This window comes from Ziziphus jujuba, chromosome 2 (genome assembly GCF_031755915.1).
Source record: "Ziziphus jujuba cultivar Dongzao chromosome 2, ASM3175591v1".
In the NCBI taxonomy this organism is placed as follows: domain Eukaryota; kingdom Viridiplantae; phylum Streptophyta; class Magnoliopsida; order Rosales; family Rhamnaceae; genus Ziziphus; species Ziziphus jujuba.
Genome location: NC_083380.1, coordinates 4,442,232 through 4,462,879, shown reverse-complemented (window position 1 = coordinate 4,462,879; position 20,648 = coordinate 4,442,232). Strand labels below are relative to the sequence as shown.

Sequence of the window (20,648 nt, the reverse complement as noted above, 5' to 3'; positions counted from 1 at the left end):
ATTCTTTATGCTTTTCATATTTTGGCCTCTTTCTATATCCTCTTGTGCATCACATGGAGTATCCACCCTTTTTTTTTTTTTTTGGTAATGCATGGACTATCCACCTAGTATACATGATGTTGGATTATTGCATTCCTTTAGATTCCAATATATAACAATAAAAAACAAAATATAAAGGAGGGGAAAAAAAAAAACCATTCATATATCACTTACCTGATAATTTAGTGAATAACCAATTACAAACTTAAAAATTCAGAGAAAGGATAGGAAAGAATTAGAGCTATGTGATCAAAAAGAAGGAAAGTGTGAGATATTTGGGTTCCTGGTTTCTGGCAGAGAAAGAAGGGTTTGAAATTATTCTTTTTCCAAAAGATGAGAATGTAATATGACAACTCCTACCTTTGGCCCCTCTCACAGCTGTCTTCCTATTTACAATCCAAAGAAGACCAAGACTGCTTTTCCTTTTATTTTTTAATTTTATTTATTTTTTGGGGTTTTCTTCTATTTTTTTCTTTATCTCTTGCACATTGAGAAACCTTCCCCCCACTAACCTCAATAATAGTTCTCTGTCTCTCTCAAGAGTATATGTGCAGAACAGCATTTCCCTGTACTTGTATAATAGTGGAACAGTCTACTTCTTTAGATAGATATAGTAATTGACTTTAAACCCTATAGGCAAATAATATCAAGGTACTTGTATCAAGGAAATAGCAAAATCAAAGGTCTCCATTTTAACAATTGGTTTCTTCTATGTCTTTACCCAAAAACAAACATCTACTAAATATGAAGTTGAATACCAAATAAGAACAATCTTCACCATCCATTCTATTCAACCAAGTTTTGATCAACCTAAATTTGTGGGTTTGATGGGAAATCAGGTTTTGGCAAGTCCAATCAGAGGGCAGAGAATCCAAGTATCCAACACATAAGATGGATTTGTGCTGCATGGTAGTAAAGCTGCGTGACGGGCAATTCAGTAATTTCATTCCCAACAGACATTTGAACATGTCTGCTGCAATGCAGAAAAAATTGAGAGTTGGCTATAAGATGGGAGGCCCCATGAAAGCTCAAAAGAATTTTATTTATGTATTTATTTATTTTTTTTCTCATAATTCATCAAAGAGCTTCCCTCCATGAATACAAGTAGCTCTGCTTTTTCCCATACATTTGCTCGCTTACAAGGCCCACAATTTTAACAGGGGAAAAACCCCATTATGAAGAAGATGGAAAAAAATGTGAAATAATTGCATTGACAACCTAAGGTACCACCTTAGATTATTCAAGAAAATTTTTATCAAAGCTTTTGGGTGTTTGTGATTCAAGTTTTTCCAAAGGAAAGAAAAAGGAAAAAAAAAAAATTCAACTATTGTTGCTCTTCCTGTATTCTTGGTAGCTTATCTTTTTATTTTTTTCCAAAAGCCTTTTTTGGGTTGTTGATATTATTATATACAATGAGTGAATTCAAAGCTATCTTCCTAAGTTTCATTAAATTCAACACCCACCTTCCTGATTCTCACAAAAGTAGTATTTCCAAGTTCCCAAGACCTCCACTTTTGGATGCGGTGATTGTTGTCTGATTCGAAAAGATCACAGTTTTTGGGAGATGGGTAAGATGGTGTCTAGATATCATACAATATCTGCATAGAATTTTGAGTTCTTCTTTTCTTTTTCTTTTTTTTTCTTTTTTTTTTAAAATCTGTTTTCAAGCTAATGTGTAGAATTGGCCTAATTCCACAATTTAAATCTTCTCTGCATCTGCTTTTCATGTTTTTCAGACTAAAAGTGTTTGAATCAGCTCTTTGTGCACTTTGTCAAGGACTTTGAATTTAGTTCATTTATTTCATCTCTCAACTAATGCAGTTAATACATTTACCAGGAACCAATCTTTCCAGCATAGTTTCAGTGTAATCAGAGTCTTCTCTCTGGTTTTTGAGATTCTCCTAACATGATATGAATTTGTTGGTTCTTCAATGGCTAAGAAGAAGAGCTGGTTCAATTTGATAAAGAGGTTCTTCATTTCAGATGCACAATCAAGACAAGAAAAGGTGAGCATTCCACTTGTTGTTTTATTTTCCTCACTATCATCTTTAGGTTCCATTGTTCATAAACTGAAGCTATATTTTTTACAATTATTTTTTTGTTTTATGAATTATACAACTGGTTTCTCAGAAGGAGAAGAGAAGGAAATGGGTATTTGGCAGGATTAAGATAAAAAGATTAGCCTCTCTGACTGCACCACCATCACCATTGAAAGAGAAGACAGCAAGTGAAGCAGGGGAAGAACAGAGCAACCATGCTTTGAATGTCGCCATTGCCACTGCTGCTGCTGCTGAGGCTGCTGTGGCAGCAGCACATGCTGCTGCTGCTGAGGTTGTCCGACTCACAGCCACCCCTTACTCCACCCATAACGCTAAGCAACACACAAAACAAGAACTGGACACCGAAACAACTCCGACAAAGGCTGCTCCTTTAGCATGCCAATATGATAAGCAAATCCAAGAATCTGCTGCTGTCAAAATCCAAACTGCCTTCAGGGGTTACCTAGTGAGTTTGTTCAAGCTGCTCCTCTTTATTTATTTATTTTATTAATATTATTTGCTTTTTTCAGCAATTAATGATGAACTTTTTTCAACTGGGATTGCATGAATGATTTTGGAAAAATCTAAAGAGTCAATCTTGTTTGGCATAATGCAATGAGTGTTAGCATGACCATGCTTTATTAACACAATATCATGATGCTTACAAATAAGAAGTAAAGAATTATAGGTTAATAAGTTAATTATTAATCACAGACAGATTATCATCTCTCTCATTTTTACTTCAAAATTCCTTATTCAATACAAGCTTTTGATAAAATATATATATATATATATATATATATATGTATATATCTCTATAATGTGAATGTGTACTGCAGGCTAAAAAGGCTTTGAGGGCATTGAAGGGAATAGTGAGGCTTCAAGCTATTATTCGTGGCCGAGCCGTGAGACGACAAGCAATGACTACCCTCAAATGCCTGCAGTCCATAATAAATATTCAGTCCCAGGTCTGTGCAAAGAGATTCCAAACCAGTGATGGTACTTTTCACTGTGACGAAAACAGTCACTTACAAAATTTGAGAGACCAGACATTAAGGGTAGGTTGGCCAATACAACACCTGGTCCCTTGTTAGTGTAAACAATTGTTTTATTAGAGACATAGACACATTAATTGAAGTTGCCAAATTTGATCAAAATTTTCTAGGTGGACACGAACAGTCAAAGAAGATGGGATGACAGCCTTCTATCGAAGGAAGACGCAGATGCTTCATTTCTAAGCAAGAAAGAGGCTTTGATCAAGAGAGAAAGGATCAAAGAATACTGGTATAGCCACCGGGTAAGTTCGAGTTCTTCTATAGCCTTTACATAATTTCCTCTATTAAAATAGCTTCAGCTACCTATGAAATTTTCTTTTTTCCAGAAATCAGCAGAAACAGAAAGAAACAAAGTAAATGGAAGATGGAGGTATTGGTTGGAGCAATGGGTAGATACCCAACTCAATAAAAGCAAAGAACTTGAAGATTTGGATACAACTTTTCCATCAACTGCAAGAAAAAACGATGAATTTGGAGGAAAACAGCTTAGGCTAAGAAAGATTCATAGCCACTATCAAAACCATGATCACAGAATGGATTCTCCAATATTTGTTCTAAGAAAATCAGCTCACCACAAAAAGCAATGTTCATTGGGAGATGAGAATTCATTTTCAGGCTCTCCTGTTGTTCCAACTTACATGGCTTCAACTGAATCTGCTAAAGCAAAAGCAAGATCTATTAGCTCCCCAAAACTAAGGCCAGGAGGGGGTTTTGACACTTGCTCTGAGAGCTATTCACCATGCAAGAACAGGCTCTCACTGATATCTTCAATAACCAGTGACATGCCTAGCAGTGGAAGGATTGGAAAGACTGGTGTTCATTGCCAGCAAAGATCTCCAAGCATGAAGGGCATTCAAGGTCCCATAAAATCGAACCGGATGGCAAAAGATCTAAGCTTTGACTCAGAATGCTCGCTATCATACTGGGATCGACGAAGTACCTTCAGATGATTTTTATAGTTGTACAAAATGATTTGCTAATCTGGTTAATTTCTTGTCTTGGATTTCAGAAGTTAATCAATAGTTCCAAGTAAAATTGAATTTGGTTAATAACAATGGATGTATATTTTGTTTCTCTCAAGAAAACAGGCCATTTTTTTTCAAAAATTAAAGCTTGCTTTGAATATTTCAATAACAACTTACATCTCAAGCATGTTGGGGTCAGAAAAGCCAGAATATTCCACTGATTGTTGTACTGGATATTTTCTAGAATTCAAATCATGGCTATAAACACGAATAACCACCAATGTGTGACTGATTACCCATAAATTGTCAATCTGATGGTTACAGTACAATTAAGGCATGCCCCACCAAAAGAGAAGGAAAAAAAAAAAAAAAAAAAAAAAAACTGTCACATTTAAGGAACACAAAAATCTTCTGCTACAGTACCTGAAGTAGATAAAGTAAACAGGGCTAATAAGTCATAAAATAGATAGAGAGGCTAATAAGTCATAAAAATAGATAGAAATATAAACACAATACTTTTATTACCAACTTTTTAGTCACAATCTACTTTAATATTATAGATAGGACTTTTTGGTAGAGAATGGTACATATACCCGAATTCCAAATTTAATTATTGATCATTAAAAACAGTCAGCCAATAAGAGAGGACACCACGAACCAAATATGGACGCCTGATATTAGTCTTCATCTCCATAATTAAAAACCAGACCATGCATGAATGGCGATAACCCCACCTCATATGACTATTTTGCATTTTATCAAACACCTCATATGACAATCACGTTTAACTAAAACTTATCCTATTTCCTTTGAAAATCACGTTTTACTAAACCTTTTGTACATTTCACCAACTTCTCTATTTAAGTTGTTTCCCTGTATTAAATGCATTTAATGATGGACCGTTTGCTTAAATATTTCCTATTTCCATTACCAACCCATTACGTTTTTACATATTTCTTCATGGTTAATTTTCACACAAGCACAATGATTTCTAGCATTTTTTTTCTTTTTTTTCCCTTTCTATTGTGTTTGTAGTTTTGATTGTAATAATTAAAGGGCTGGCCGATGAACACAATGATGGGACATTATCACTTTTAGCCCCCATTGAAGCTAGAAGCAGCTATATGTAGTGCCAATAAGTTGAAGGACTTTAAGCCTGTGGGGTTTGTTTGTACTAATTTAGAATGGGAATAATAAGTATTTGAAACAATCAAGAAAGATGATAGAGAAAGTGGATGGTTCACTTAGAGTGGTATATCTCTGAAGAAAAAAAAAAAGGTCCTTTAATTTGTTCAACTTGAAAATGTGCTTGGTCATATATCAGATTGATCTGCTAATATTGCTTTCAAAAACAGCAGCTTAACAATTTATCAGGATCCCAATTAATTACATGTTTAATGTTAGTTAATATGAAGTATAACATATATCTACTTTATAAGGCGCTTATAAAGACCCGATTGGTGCATCTCATAATGCAGGTGTATCTAATTGTGGGCTTTCTTGTAGAGACACAAAGTCCACCACATCTAACCAAATGTCCATTTATAATATGGGTTTTTATAATATATTCTTCAACAACATGATAAAGCCCAACATACTCTATAATGACAATCACTCATGGTGGACCTCAATGTCGTCCAATTTTTTCGGTTCCTAGCAAGATTCTAACATTACATACGAATTCAAAAAGTTTAGTCCATTAGGTACGTTTTTTACACTAAAAGTGCATTAATTGGATTTTTCTTAGTAGGAATTTTCGTGAAGCATTATTCCACAGTTTAAGAAATATGATCCTTTCCTCAATGTGAAACGAATGTATGACTCTGATACTTCCATTGTAAAGGTGTTTTATCCTTAATTCAAATATAGTCAATGTATATTGATTAATGTTATATGTATATTGGCCATTCAAAGATTTGCCATGGCCATTGAAGATTGAGTATGGATCTTGATAATTGACATATCAGAATGTAAAAAATTTACCATCTTCAATTGACTACCAATCATTATTCTTTTTGTGAGCACCTTCAATGATTTATCAGATAAGAGGGGAAAAAATGAAAAATACAACCAAGAAAATTCCAAAAGAGAAAAAACAGAAAGAGAAAGATAGTTTGGTGCGTGCAAACAAAGCCTATGAATATTACTGTATGTTTTCCAAAGTGCAAATCCACACCAGTAAGTCTACTGTAGTACATTAGAATTTGGAAAAGTTGGACAGGAAAAATAAATAAATAAACTGACAAGGCCTAGAATATGCTCATTTTCTTAGACCTTATTCAGAATCCTTGGTTACCAATTCAAACAATGTTATGCATGTGATATAATAGATTTGAAAATATTGAATATCTAACAGATTTGGAGAATAATATAATTAAGAAAAGTCAATTAATTTTTATTCATAAAAAAAAGGAGATGAAAAATTATTGGTTGCATTGATAACGTGTAGAATGAAGAAAACAGTGCCGTAAAGTTATTTGATTCACAAAAGCAATAAAATAAAGCTTTGGCAACCAAACTAGTTTGGCCAATTTCGATATCAAGGCTGTTGGTAAACTTTGTTCTTTTCAAATCTGATTCGATATTAAATAATAGCTAGATTTTTCAGTACTTATAGAGTCCCAAAAAAAGTCCATCATTAATTGGACATAGCAAATTTAAGACGCAAAAGTTTTGAATCGAATGTGGCATTTCAAATGATTTTTCTCATTTTTATGGTCACATTTAGATGATTAGTAGAGAGAATATAGTCAAGGGAACATATAATGTAAATTCCAAAACTAATTGATACCCTTTTTCGAGCAATAGAGTGTATATATGATAATTGAAACAAAGACTACTTTGAAAAGCAAATAATTGAATTCAAAATTGGGAGAGCACAATTTCCATGCTTGAAAGCGAAAATGTTTCTAGCAGCATATATGCCACCATAGGTGTAACTTTCAAGTACGTATAAGGGCACTCCAACTTCCAAATATTGGCCATTGGAATTAGACCTAACCAATCTTTGCACAGCACATGGGATTCTCAGTAACTATCACATAAATATATAAATATATATATATATATATATATATATATATATATATAGATATACATATTATATGCTGCCGACAAATAAAACACCAAAATATGCAAATTGACTAGCTATGGACACAAAGAGAAAGCGAGATATGCAGAGGAATAAGATATATTGCTTTAGGAATTAAATCAGTCAGTCAAAAAAAAATCATAGGAATCATTCTCAAAGAACATTCTGACTATGAATATGGTTTAGAGGGTTAGGACAATTTTCATTTTCTTGAAGTTGAGACTTGTGGGTTTCCTTCTTTTATTATATATATAAATATATAAAATGACATTTTCAAACCTTTGAAAAACAACGTTAATTATACATACATTTTTGTTGTTATATGGAGAATTGGGTCCACGGTTTTTATTAGTTTTGTTTCTTCTATTGTCCCATTCCCGCGTGCTAATTAAGTCAAGGAAAAATCAACTCGGTTTCCTTTACTTCTACTTTGGCTTGGGTTGTTAGGTGTGAAAGTAAAAGACAATTAGCATTTGGATCCGCACCCACTTCAGATAGCTATAGTCGATTAGGAAGAAGTAGAAGAACAATGCAATGAGAGAGGACTTTATATATATATATATATATATATAGAAATTATATGGTGAGAACGGTCTGCACGAGGATTTCAGTATTAGTGACGGTTTTTCATAGTATTAATAACGATTTTTTAGAAAATCATTACTAATACTATGAAAAATCGCTACCAATATTGTGGTCCGCATAAATACCGTCCGCACCATAGACGGACTGTATATATATATATCATATATTTGTTCTATACCACATACATATATAGTCTTCTTACCATACTCATCGATGCATATACATATGATGCGGGTCAATGTAAAATTACATGTAATTCATGTATTTTACTCCCAAAGTATATGTAATTTAGCATGAATCCACATCCACATACATAATGTATGTGTTGACATCTGTTATTAGCCAAATTTTATACATTTACATATTTGTGTAATTTATTTTGTCTCTCATTTTATACATATACATATTTGTGTAATTTATTTTGTCTCTCTCTCCTTGGTATTGCTATCAATTCCAAGCAAATCATGAGGCAAAATTGAATTCAGAATTCAGAGGACAAAAAGAGATAGCTAGGTTGGGCTAGCTTCTATGCATGAAATAGACTGAACATCGACCTGCATTAATAGTATGTAGAAACAGAATATTAATCAGAAAATTAGAGGGGGTGGGGGGGAAATTAGAGGTTCCAAAATCACAACATTCTTGACAAAGTTCAAGCAAAATAGTGACTTATATGGATATATGAGCACATGGAATAAAATTAAATTGCCTTTTTTTTTTTTTTTTTTTTTGGGTGGGGGGTTCAATTGAAGATTACATTTTTTGTTTTGTTTTGTTTTTTCATGGAGTGGGGTTCATATATAGATTGTCAAATGCACTCTCTTAATTTTCTTTTCTCCAAATATTTTTGCCACTTGATGTTTCCCCAATATAGACACATATGTAGGAATATCAATATACAGTCTTCTATAATTAATCGTTCAAAACTCTTTGCCTTAAAGCAATAAGGAACTTGGCCTAATTACCACTTTCAGAGTTTTTTTTTTTTTTTTTTTTTCCTTCAAAGACGATTACCATTGTTCTTGCAAAAATCTTTTCATATATTTTTTTTGTGGGTAAGTCTTTATTACATGGTGAAAGTAGTATTAATTCCTCTTATATATGGGCAGATTGAATGGAAAAGTACTGATCTAGTCCTATAGATGGGGCAGATTCATATAATTAGAACAAATGGATTAAATTCTCTGATATAAAGTAAATGCTTTTTTTAATTTTAAAACTCACAAACTGACTATTTTCGTAGCCAACTCACCAGGATATTTTTTCTGTAAATAAAACTATTTTGTCAATGGTTCAAAAATCATCGCTAGTGGCTATCATTTTTCTTAATTAGTGCCTCTCGATTTCAAATGTAAAAGCAACAAATTCATTAAACCTTATAAGATATGATCTAAATATTGCAGTAATTTTTTTATAAGTTACTTATGAGATAAATTTATCTTAATCATGAACCCTAAAGAAATTTTCGTTTTTATTACCTTGTATCAATGCCACACATCAATCTATATCTCCTTTCATTTCTTTCATTTCAAATCAAAATAAGCTATAGTATTCTTCTTCTTTTTTTTCCCCCCTTTTGTTGTACTTTTTTTTTTTTGTTTCTTTCCTCCCTTTAAACATATATATAAAAAACATGTGCATACCAGATGCCAGAAAATGATTAATTTTGGATATCATGGAAAAAAAGCTTGAGATAAAAAATAAAAAGATGCATGGTGAGGACAAAATGAGTAAGTAAAAGATTCTAGTTCTTGTATAATGTTTATCTTAAAGACCCAAAAAAATCCAAAAGTTAAGGGATTTTTATTTTATTTTAAATTTTATTATTATTATTATTATTATTTTTTTTTTCTCTCATGGAATTTAAGAAGAGGAAGGGACAAGAAAACATTGATTAAAGTGGAATAAAAGTGGGATAGGGAACATGATAAGAATAATTATATATAATCTCATAGGTTATTGAGCATCCTAAATCAATTTTGTATCCTACCAACCCCTCTTACCACATTTTTTTTTTTTTTTCTCTTTTTATCTTTCAAATAGCATGATAATGAGGATGTTTTGTGACCCTAGCTAACGTGGCAACCCCACACTAGATATCCTGCTTCCTAGTGGACAATGCACCCACTTGCCGCATTATGATTCGACGATCCTTGATTTCCGACTGACCAATGGAACACTCGAGAGGTGATGATGTGGCATTCGTCGTGTCAATATGCTAATAAATTCTACGTGTATTTCATGACCATGATATTGACCATGACCGTGGAAAATGCAAATGGAAATCCATCTCCTCCATTTTTGCTTTTTAGTTTCCCTTTTTTTTTTTTTTTTTTTTTAGCCGGCCCTTGGATCCCTAAAATGACACATATAATATTAGAGGGACGGCTTAAGGTTCAACATTTTTCACTGCTAAAAAGTGAATTTTGCACTGCATAATTGAGGCATGAGATGGACATAAGAGGTCCCATAGGTATTATGTGGTGCTTCCCACAATATCATTGCTGGACTAATGCAACTCAACTTTGTTTGATTTCTTTATTAGTGGTCGGTCTCCTTCTAGAAAACATGTTATAATCAGAGAAAAAAAAAAAAAAAAGAAAAAGAAAGATTAGGTAGTTTTTCACAACAAAAGGAGTGGACTAAATATGCTAATTAGCTAGAGTTCACACTTAATTGGGAGTCTTTGACTATATGTATATATATTATATTTATACTCTCTGCTATGTTCTGGAATAATAAAGAGTATAATTGATGTGAGCTAAATCTAATACAAAAAAATAAATATTATATTAATTCCCCTAAAAGAAATGACTTAGAATAAAACCAGACTAGTCACCCATGTCATCCAAAATGTGGTTTTTATCATGTTGCTGGCCCTTCATATTATAATTAGTAGTATGTCATTTTCATTCCAGTGGATCCTTTATCAGATTCTTTGCTTCTTTTTTTCTTTGGCTACCTCAAAACCCCTCTAGCTTCTCTCTCTCTCTCTTTCTCTCTCTCTCTCTCTCTCTCTATCTCACACACACCAACACACACATTTAAGTATTGCTTCATGGTTGACAAAAGAGAGGAATTAAAATTCTCAAATTGTCAAAAAAAAAAAGGGTATTTCATTGTAGGACTTGAACTGGATGAACAGTGATTAAGTGAACTTTTACTACCCTATAGATGTAGAGCAACAATCTTCTACTGTAGTACGAAGAATCAATACTAATGAGACTACAAATACCAGCCATCCATATATTCTCACTGTTTATCACCTTTCATATGCATAAGCAACACCCTTCCCACTTGATAAATATGAAAATATTTTCCCAGAATTATTATTATTATTTTTTTTTTTGGGGTGAAGAAAATTAGTATAGAAGATTATATCCGTGAATAAGGGGCATGTAGGCAACCATTATTATGAACTATTATTGTCTGATTACCACATAAACTATGCTGCCAGCTCATAGAGATTATCTTATTTCTCATTTCACACGGAGCAAATTTTGCTCAATATTGTATGAGACAAGCTATGACTACTGCCTCCATACAAATTAGAGACAGTGCCAAAAGCAAAATTATTTTATGAGGACCACAAAAGAAACTATTACATTACTTACTTTCAAGAAAAAGGATAATGGAGATCAGTAATATCAATCTATAGGAAGAGACATAATATCATTATAAATATATAAATATATATATATTATATAAAATGTATTTTGCTCACAAAAATAGCAAAAGGAGTGAAGATGCTTCTCCATGAATCTGCAGATTTTTCATTGGTTCTCATTCACAAGTTGCAATACAAAAGGAAAAAAAATGAAAAAGCCAATAATTGCAGCAAAGCGACTTAAATGTTTGCCTTTTTTTTTTTTTTTTTTTTCATAGGAAAAAAAAAGCATATAAACATGAGAATCATTCAAAACTTGTCTGATTGCTGGGAACTTAGGCTTCAAAGGCAGATAGATAGATAGAATAGATATCAGAAGATAAAGAGGCTAAGAGAGACTAGTTCTTTCAGTGCTTCATCTCCATGCTGTCGAACCCATGTTCACTCTTTAATCTCTTTGCTTTTCTCTTAGCTCATCAAAGGTAGGGGGGTATGGCACAAGGAGGGTCCCAGCAAAAACCAAAAACATGACCAATCATAGCACAAAGCCAGTTGAATATCACGTGCCACGTGGACCCATGCAGGACCCCACAAAGTGAATCAAAAGGACATGCAAGGCCGCCAGTCTTTCTCATCCGATCTGAAAGTAGATACGCAATGTCAGCATTCCGACAACAAATGGATTCAAATCAAAACAAACACAAAACGCAAACTCACACATATACACACTCACACTCACCCCTTTATGATTCATGTGAGTGAGACACGGGTTACGAAGAATTTCCTGTCATGGGATACGCATAGATACAAATATATATGATATGCATTTTGGCTAAGGCATTGGGAATTTATTTCTAAAAATGGACAAGAATTTCTAAACAGGGTTAATGAGAAAAAGAAAAGAAAATAAATATATATATAAGTTAGGAATTCGTTTGTCTTTGATGGAAAAGGTTTGTGGCTGCAACTGTTGGGAAAAGTGCAAAGATTTGTGAAATCTTCCTTTTTCCTGTGACTTTTTTCTTTAATTATTATTATTATTATTTTAATCCTTCTCAATCAACTTGGCATATATGTGTTTTGATGTCTTCCTATAAACAAAAGAGCCCAAAAAGAAGTAACTAAAAAGAAAATTCTAAAACTCTTCCACCAAAGTAGGCAGTCTTCATACGGATTCTCACGACTCAAGTTTGGTTGACTCAAGCCACCCAAAACGTTCTTCTCCCACCTTTAAATTCCATCCTCAAACTTTCATTTCCTTCGCTCTCTCTTCAATACCTCTCTTTCCTGCCTTTTCCTTACAAACAAACAACTAAAAAAATAAAAGAAGTAAGCTCCTTTCTCATCTTCATCCCCCAACCTTTTCTTTCTAACAGAAAAACAAAAAAATATGGGATACCCACCAGTTAACTTCTCTAAACAGAAGAACATTCTTTTCATCAGAAGCTTTATGATATTATTCCTCAGCTGCCTCACCATTAGAAATAACCATTGTTTCTCTAACATCCTTTCATTAAACACACTCCAGCTTGATGGACATTTCAATTATGATGATGTTCATCATGCAGCCAAGGATTTTGGGAATAGGTACCAATCCTTACCTATAGCAGTGCTACATCCAAAATCTGTTTCTGACATAGCCACTACTGTAAAGCATATTTGGGATATGGGTCCTACTTCAGAGCTCACGGTTGCAGCCAGAGGCCATGGTCACTCGCTCCAAGGACAGGCACAAGCCCACAGAGGAGTTGTCATCAACATGGAATCTCTCAAGGGCCATGAAATGAAGATTTACACAGGGAAATTCCCATATGTGGATGTCTCTGGTGGTGAGTTGTGGATAAATATCCTGCATGAGAGCTTGAAATATGGGTTAACGCCAAAATCGTGGACAGACTATCTACATCTAACCGTTGGAGGTACACTATCTAATGCTGGGATCAGCGGACAAGCATTTCGGCATGGCCCCCAAATAAGCAATGTCCATCAGCTGGAGGTTGTTACAGGTTTGTTAAAGAAGTATAGTTAAAAAGAAATCCTAAGTTACAAATATTGCATCATACAAGACGAGATCAGGGTCAAGGGTCAAACATGAAAAGACAAGGGAGATGTTATATTAACAATAACTTCTACTTTGTATTTTCTATTAATTTTCTTATTCAAATCGAACTGTGAGTAACACAGTTTTTTTCAATATGTGACGCAACTTGACCTTGGTCTTTTCGTAAGAAAGCTTGTTTATTGCATGCTTGCTTCAATGCTTACTAAAGAAAACTTGAAACTTGAGTGCAGGGAAAGGCAAGGTGGTTAACTGTTCAAGGGAACAGAATGAAGACCTATTTCACAGTGTTCTTGGAGGACTTGGTCAGTTTGGCATCATAACCCGCGCAAGAATATCGTTGGAAGCAGCACCTGCAATGGTAAAGCATATACTATTCGGTGTAACAAATTCAATATAAACTCTTAGGTATTTGAAAAAAACCACTTCTCATAACATGGTGTCTCCATTTTGAACAGGTAAAATGGATTAGAGTGCTGTACACAGATTTCGCAACATTTACCCGAGACCAGGAGCATTTAATATCTGCACAAAACAAATTTGATTATATCGAAGGGTTTGTGATAATAAACAGGACTGGCCTGCTAAATAACTGGAGGACATACTTCAATCCACAAGACCCAGCTCGGGCCAGCCAATTCAAGTCAGATGGAAAGACTCTCTTCTGCCTAGAGTTGGCCAAATACTACAACCTTGACAAGGCTGAAATGGTAAATGAGGTGAGAAACATGAACCATAAAATGGTCCAGGACCAGGGTACTTTTTCAAGATAATTAAAAAGTATCAATGGAGATACAGATACATACATGCAAATAACACAATAATTCATATATTTTTTCTCTGTCGTGCAGGAAGTCCAGAAGTTGTTGAGTGGATTAAGCTATATCCCTTCAACACTTTTCTTATCAGAAGTTACATATGTAGAGTTCCTTGACAGGGTTCATGTGTCTGAAGTCAAATTACGATCAAAAGGCTTGTGGGAAGTTCCACATCCATGGCTCAATCTTTTCATACCTAAGAGCAAAATACACACTTTTGCCGAAGGAGTCTTTGGCAATATCCTTACACAGACAAGCAATGGCCCCATCCTTATATATCCAGTTAACAAATCAAAGTAATAGTTTCATTCATATACGCGTTTGTAATTTTCTAGCATTCCCACAGGTTGAGCTAACTGATTGACTAATGATTTTTATTTCAGGTGGGACAATAGAACTTCTGTAGTTATCCCAGAGGAAGATATTTTCTACTTAGTTGCATTCCTGACCTCTGCAGTTCCTTCTTCAACAGGAACTGATGGCTTAGAACACATCTTAACTCAGAACAGAAGAATCCTAGAGTTCTGTGAAATAGCCACTCTCGGGGTGAAGCAATATCTACCCCATTACACCACTCAGGAAGAATGGAAAGCCCACTTTGGGCCACGCTGGGAAGTATTTGCACAGAGAAAATCTATTTATGACCCTTTGGCAATATTTGCTCCTGGCCAACGAATATTTCAAAAGGCAATACCCTTCTCGTGACAGTGATCACATGCTACTTTAGAAAAGAAGGGGCCCTTGAGGGCTCTGGCATGCAGGAGAAATTCCATAGCCGCAAATGCAGTAAACTAATAATGATTATTCACGTGCCTTCTCCTAAATCCTTATTGCCACAATGAAGCTGCAGCGGCTGGTTGAGATTCTTTTAAGGGGGTCAAATATTTCGGTTATGAATGATTAACTATTGGAAAAGGGACTGAAAACAGTAACCTCGAGAGAATGTATATATCATTTTTGTATACATCAGACCAAATACTTATCTGATGAATCTACTGTCAAAGAGATGTAATATCACTGTTGTGCTAAAATAAATGGTGAAAAATCAAATGCAGGGTTTTAAGAAACCAACAAGGATTCAGACCAAAGAACTAAAAGGACTTTTAACCTTGATAAAGTGAAATGCAAATTTAGTATGACCATGCCTCAGATCCAACAAGAAATTTTCAACTAACTGCCAGCAATATCCAAATGGCACCAACGTTTCTCCAATATATAATCATGCAAATATATATAATAGAATCAGTTTTTTTTCTAATCTAATGCACCATCAAATCGTACCATACTGTGGAAACAAGACACTGGAAAGAGCTGGCCACCGCAATGAATGTGAAACACTGCACAGGCTTGAATTTACAGCAGCATGAGTCCAGCTTGAAGTAGGAACCAGAACATGAGAATGTTGAGAAATAAACAGAAGATTAAGAATCCATACAATATGATTGCTAAGGACATAGAAAAAGCATAATATCAGAAAGCAAGGATTTGAGAACTTTACTGGAACTGGCAGCCTGGAACATTGATAATCAGTTCCTTTTTTTTTTCTTTTTCCTTTTTTTTTTTTTTGGTTCTAAATGTGGAATTTATGGCGTTGCTACATATTAATACCAACATAAATAAAATCAAGTCTTATTGAAGAATCTGAACAGACATACTTTGTAGAATTCATCAAGCTAAAAAGAAAGGGAAGCAGCCTAGTTTTTCTACCATTTTTGTTCTTCTTGTAAGACTTGAATAAGTGGTGTAATGGATAACCTAACTTTAAGTCCACACTAAATTTGATTTATTTTTGTATTACTTTTGCAGGAATTGTGTGAATTGGCGCTTCAACAGTGCTGCTAAACATTGTCCTGATTTAATTATCCCTGCCTTCTCAACAAGTTGTTAGTAGCCAAATGAGTCTTTCCCATTTTCATCCTACTTTATATACATCCAACGTCAGCATAAAGAAAATATCAATCAAGAAAGTGAACTCAAAAGGTGTAAATTTTTTCTCCATACAAGATATTCTGGCATCTCTGTTAGAACTGTTGGAGATAGGTATTCAGTTGTCAAACAGTTAATGTATTTTTTTCATCACTTTGCTATCTATCAAATATAAAGTTGCCTGACACAAGTGGCCACCTTAATGATTCCAAAATGCATTGGGGGGTAACATTGCCTCTGATTTTGAAACCACTTAAACTTCTACTGCCTCTTTGAGTACTATACTTGCCACTACATAAAGTAAAGCTCCAATTTTTCTTTGAACAATACGGACCTTTGCTTGAGAATATTCTCAAGAAAAGGGACCTACCTCAATTTGGGTATGCAATTAACAGGATTTAGAATGGTCCAAGCAAATTAGGTATATATTTACCAAAAAAGGAAAATTCCATATATGCTGCAACTTGCAATACCATTTAAACATAGCTAAATAACCAAGAAAGTTGACACAAAAATCATTTTTTCAGTGCTCATCTAATAACTTACAACGTCTTTCTGATAAGAGAAAAACATTTGGCAAAAATCCACTAAAAACATTCGATGATTTTATGCAAATGACCAGAGCCTCAAGCAAAAGCATGTCAAGTAATAACACTTACCGTAAGTAACATACAGCCATCCGACTTCAAATGTTGCTTTGGTGTTGCTCTTCTGGTGACAATAACAAAAGCTGTTGGAAAATCAGGCATCAACAAAAGTATCCATTTACTGACAAAAGCACCTCAAGTCAAACTTTCCACTGCTGCAAGATTGACTTGATGGTATTCACAACCATGGGAATCTAAGAAATATACACAGAACTTTTTAACTTCCCTCAGAACCCTAGCATTGAGGTCAAGGAGTAAAAATTGTCCATACAGGAAATTTCACATACACTGGTCGGTGGAATATGAGCAGCAAGTCTGCTGAGCATAGCAACTTGATTACACAGACTTATGATTGGATGACAACTTAACTGCTTCTTTTAGTTCAAAATCAATATGTTTGAGTAATTTGTCAAATGAATATAAACTTCAGACAAGAGAATTCATAAAAATTTAATCAAATAATTTTTAAACATCTTATCCATTAAATCATGCATCTAGTGAAATAAAATTACAAACCACCGAAACAATAATGTTGTTACATCAACTTTCTTTGAAGGAGGTCAACGGTGAAATCCAAGCAGTAGCATTAAAAGAGAACATGATTTACCATTTACTAGCATAGTTCAGAGATACAATAAGCCTCTAAATCCTTAACTAGTTGCTTTTGAAAATATCAATGCTTCTCAGAGATTCTCCCAACAGGAGTATAAGTTCAAATAACCAAGGAATCAATATTTCAAAAAGTTTTGAAAGTTTTGCTAACAGGCACTTCTACATCCGTTGCAATGGCCTTTGTTAGAGTAATTGTGACCGATGCAGCAATACTGTATCCTTTTCTTCTTCTTTACTGGCAGGAGAAACAAACACAACTTGTTTTAAACTGTTTCCTGAATGCATCTCTGGTTTTCAAAGCACAAAAGCAAAAGACAAAAAACCATACTAAGTAAACAGGGATAGGATAAGAGAGACAAACAGAAAAAACAGATAGTCAAAGAACATTTCTAGAAACATCTGTCCATGATGATTTTTATGTGTGCTTAACTTCTGGAGAATTGCAGACCATGATGGTTACATACTAAGCAAGCAATATTAAAGAATCTAAATTAGAAAGGGATGAGTAAAGAAATGGTATTGACGCAAAGTCCGTTGAACTGGGAATGGAAACTCCTTCGTAATAAAAAAAACATAATCAATAGGCAACACAACTTCCTGGTAATAAGGAATCCAAAAACAGAGCAGCAGCAAATAGTTGGTCCAACATGGAGAATAGAACAGGTGCAGTGGGACTCCACTATCAGCAAAAGATAACAATCATGAAAAAGAGCAGTTAGCACAGGATAGTAATCCAGAATATTGATACGTCAAGTTTAAATATTTTAAACAAGTTATATCACTTGATTTCTTCAGTTTTAATTCTCCGTATGCAGAGCCACCAAGTAGGATTAAACTATGCATGACAAAAGAAGATGCATAAACCTTAATTACAGAAAATATCAGAAGCAGAAACAAAGTTCTCTAAGCTTAGTCCTTATAAACTGGAATACATACAGATTAAACCATGCATGACAAAGGAAGATGCATAAAACTTAACTATAGAAAAAACCGAAACCAGAAACAAAGTTCTCTAAGCTAAGTCCTTACAAGTTTGAATACTTGTACAGCTTAAAGAAAAACAAAGGTATTTGTCCTAGAATCGACTAAGACTAAATGACCTTGTTGTGACAACCACTAATGCAACTCAAAGTGAAACAAACTCCCAAAGCTGGAGTTGCAGATCATGATAGTGCCAAAACCCAAGTCCAGATCAAGCAGATCATCATCAACGGATCCCTATTCCATGTTCTACATGCAGCATTACGGTGCATGTGAAACTAAAATCCGCCTCCATAAGGGACTCGAATATAAAAAATTTTAAATTCTTTTTTTCCACATTGTCCTCCCTAAAATAAAATTTTACAGTTTCCCTTTAGCCTTTACTTTTTCAACATTTGGGTAATTTTTTGCACTCTACAGGTCAATAACTCTAAAAGCACCCTCAATTTTCAGACATTAACAAGGTGTATAAATAAATTATCCAAAACCCATTGAAATAAAGAAGCAGAAAGTTGAGAAACTGACAGAGATAATGCTCCAGCAGCCTAGTTTCGCCATACCAATTACCACAAGAGGAAAAATGCATGCCATCCCATGTGCTTCACAGTATTTTAACCAAAGAGACAAAAAGCAAAAGAATATAAGTACCAGTAGAATGAACAGTTTATCGCGGATGCCAAACCACGTCCATAACCTTCAAATAGATGTATTAAAAAGCTCTGAAATTTTAAAAAAAGAAAAAATTGCAAATTTGTAGTTTTAGAAGAAGACCCACAATGACAAAAGCTGATAAAAAAACACATGGCATCGCTTTATACCAGAATTCAGGTACCAAATTGATTCCCACCCAAGAATCCAAATCCCATAGCACAAAAGAAAAAGCAAAACTTTAGGCGGTGGAACTTTTACTTGATTTGATTGAATTAAACTATTAAAGTACTCTTTAGTCTTTGTAAATCTCACTCCTCGTAACAAGTTTTTTATACAGTATATATTTGATTTGTACACGCTTTGGTAACTTTTTGTATTATTATTTACATTCTCAACCTTAATCTCAATTATTAATTGGCTTTTTTTCAATAAAAAATTTTTAAAAAGTACGAAACTTGGACACAAAATTGTGACTGCAAAGAGTTAGCTTTTCTCGTTTAGGAACAGGGGGGAAGATATTTTACAGGGTGGGGAAATATATTCTATAAATGAAGGAGTACGGTTGGGATTTTGAGCTTAATTAATTCCACTCTTGAATTAATTTGTGAAGTAAAACTTGCTTTAGCAAAAATAACACGAAAACAATTATATTTTTGCTAATATTCAACTTGATTCTAGTTTCCACCGACATAAAAAAGTTAAAAATCAAAGCAAAGCAAAGCAATTTTTTTTTTTTTTTTTTTTAAAAAATGAGGTAGAATTTTGATGGAAAAGCATAGTTCTTTCATTATCAGGGATAAAATAATATTAGAAATGGAACAGATGTTCCACTTCCTACATTACAAAAGGATGTCTCTTGTTTGGTTTAGTTTTTTTATAAAATTTTGGTTTCTTTTCCAAACAAAAATGGAACGGATGTATAAATAAATTATCTTTTCTTGTCACATATAAATAAATATCTTTAATATTATTTTTTTAGAATACTAGACTTTTGTTGATGTGGATAAACCATGATGATCCATTTGAAAGAACATTCATTTTCCAATTTATTAATGATCATGAAAGTAGTAAAATTGAGTTTTATAATAATAATTCATATTTTAATAATTTTCTCTTTTTTCAATTTCAATTTTGTTTTTGTATTATTATTCGAAGTATATTAAAAAATATATATCCATATAAAAAAGTGTATTAAATTTGGTTACCTTATTATATAGGCTCTCTAGTATTTACATTCAAAATTTTTAATAATTGATCTTTGAGGAACTTGGGTTTTTTTTTTTTTTTTTCTCCCTCCATTAGAACAAATTAACAAAATAATCGAATTTTTATATGACTGGTTTCTTGTATGAAAGTATTTTACGCCAACAAAATAATAATAATAATAATAATAATTCTTATATTTTTAACTTGGAATTCATTGTTGAAGTAAGAAATGTTAATAATAAATACTTTTCCAAAAAAAACTTTTTTAAAAAATGGATTGCCCACAAAACTATTTAAAAAAAAAAAAAAAAACAAAAAGTAAATTTTTTTACATCAGAACAGCTTCGAAGTTCTTAACAATGTTATA

At 33.5% G+C, this 20,648-nt stretch overlaps 2 protein-coding genes and 2 long non-coding RNA genes across 7 annotated transcripts; 2 read left to right on the top strand and 2 right to left on the bottom strand.

The window, feature by feature from the left end:
* Nucleotides 1-1,063: 1,063 nt before the first annotated feature.
* Nucleotides 1,064-4,218, top strand: LOC107417789 (protein IQ-DOMAIN 11). 3 transcript variants are annotated; one of them, XM_016026435.4, is made up of 6 exons: nt 1,064-1,262; nt 1,877-2,045; nt 2,170-2,544; nt 2,918-3,136; nt 3,244-3,375; nt 3,460-4,218. In XM_016026435.4, exons 2-6 carry the CDS (start codon nt 1,971-1,973, stop codon nt 4,081-4,083), a joined length of 1,425 nt encoding a protein of 474 aa, XP_015881921.2. In that variant the 5' UTR covers nt 1,064-1,262; nt 1,877-1,970; the 3' UTR covers nt 4,084-4,218. The 3 variants fall into 3 exon arrangements, with proteins under 3 accessions (XP_015881921.2, XP_015881920.2, XP_060670012.1); XM_016026434.4 differs by having other exon boundaries at nt 1,064-1,607; XM_060814029.1 differs by lacking the exon at nt 1,064-1,262 and having other exon boundaries at nt 1,861-2,045.
* Nucleotides 4,219-11,446: 7,228 nt separating this feature from the next.
* LOC125422393 (uncharacterized) lies at nt 11,447-16,837 on the bottom strand. 2 transcript variants are annotated; one of them, XR_007240996.2, is made up of 2 exons: nt 15,540-16,837; nt 11,447-12,021 (listed from the first exon to the last, which is right to left on the bottom strand). It is a non-coding gene; the product is annotated as an uncharacterized LOC125422393 (long non-coding RNA). The 2 variants fall into 2 exon arrangements; XR_007240995.2 differs by lacking the exon at nt 15,540-16,837 and adding an exon at nt 12,121-12,437.
* On the top strand, nt 12,637-15,308 carry LOC107417809 (cytokinin dehydrogenase 6). Its single transcript, XM_016026461.4, has 5 exons — nt 12,637-13,387; nt 13,674-13,801; nt 13,899-14,159; nt 14,292-14,554; nt 14,642-15,308. Exons 1-5 carry the CDS (start codon nt 12,772-12,774, stop codon nt 14,961-14,963), a joined length of 1,590 nt encoding a protein of 529 aa, XP_015881947.1. The 5' UTR covers nt 12,637-12,771; the 3' UTR covers nt 14,964-15,308.
* Nucleotides 16,838-17,280: 443 nt separating the features above from the next.
* Nucleotides 17,281-20,514, bottom strand: LOC112491697 (uncharacterized). Its single transcript, XR_003056073.3, has 2 exons — nt 19,243-20,514; nt 17,281-19,143 (listed from the first exon to the last, which is right to left on the bottom strand). It is a non-coding gene; the product is annotated as an uncharacterized LOC112491697 (long non-coding RNA).
* Between the last annotated feature and the right edge of the window lie 134 nt (nt 20,515-20,648).

Coding starts and splice junctions, on each gene's coding strand:
- LOC107417789 (XM_016026435.4), top strand. CDS start 1,971: ATGGCTAAGAAGAAGAGCTGGTTCAATTTGATAAAGAGGTTCTTCATT. Junction 3,137..3,243: donor TGAGAGACCAGACATTAAGG/GTAGGTTGGCCA, acceptor AAAATTTTCTAG/GTGGACACGAACAGTCAAAG. Junction 3,376..3,459: donor AATACTGGTATAGCCACCGG/GTAAGTTCGAGT, acceptor TCTTTTTTCCAG/AAATCAGCAGAAACAGAAAG.
- LOC107417809 (XM_016026461.4), top strand. CDS start 12,772: ATGGGATACCCACCAGTTAACTTCTCTAAACAGAAGAACATTCTTTTC. Junction 14,160..14,291: donor AGGCTGAAATGGTAAATGAG/GTGAGAAACATG, acceptor TCTGTCGTGCAG/GAAGTCCAGAAGTTGTTGAG. Junction 14,555..14,641: donor TATCCAGTTAACAAATCAAA/GTAATAGTTTCA, acceptor TTTTTATTTCAG/GTGGGACAATAGAACTTCTG.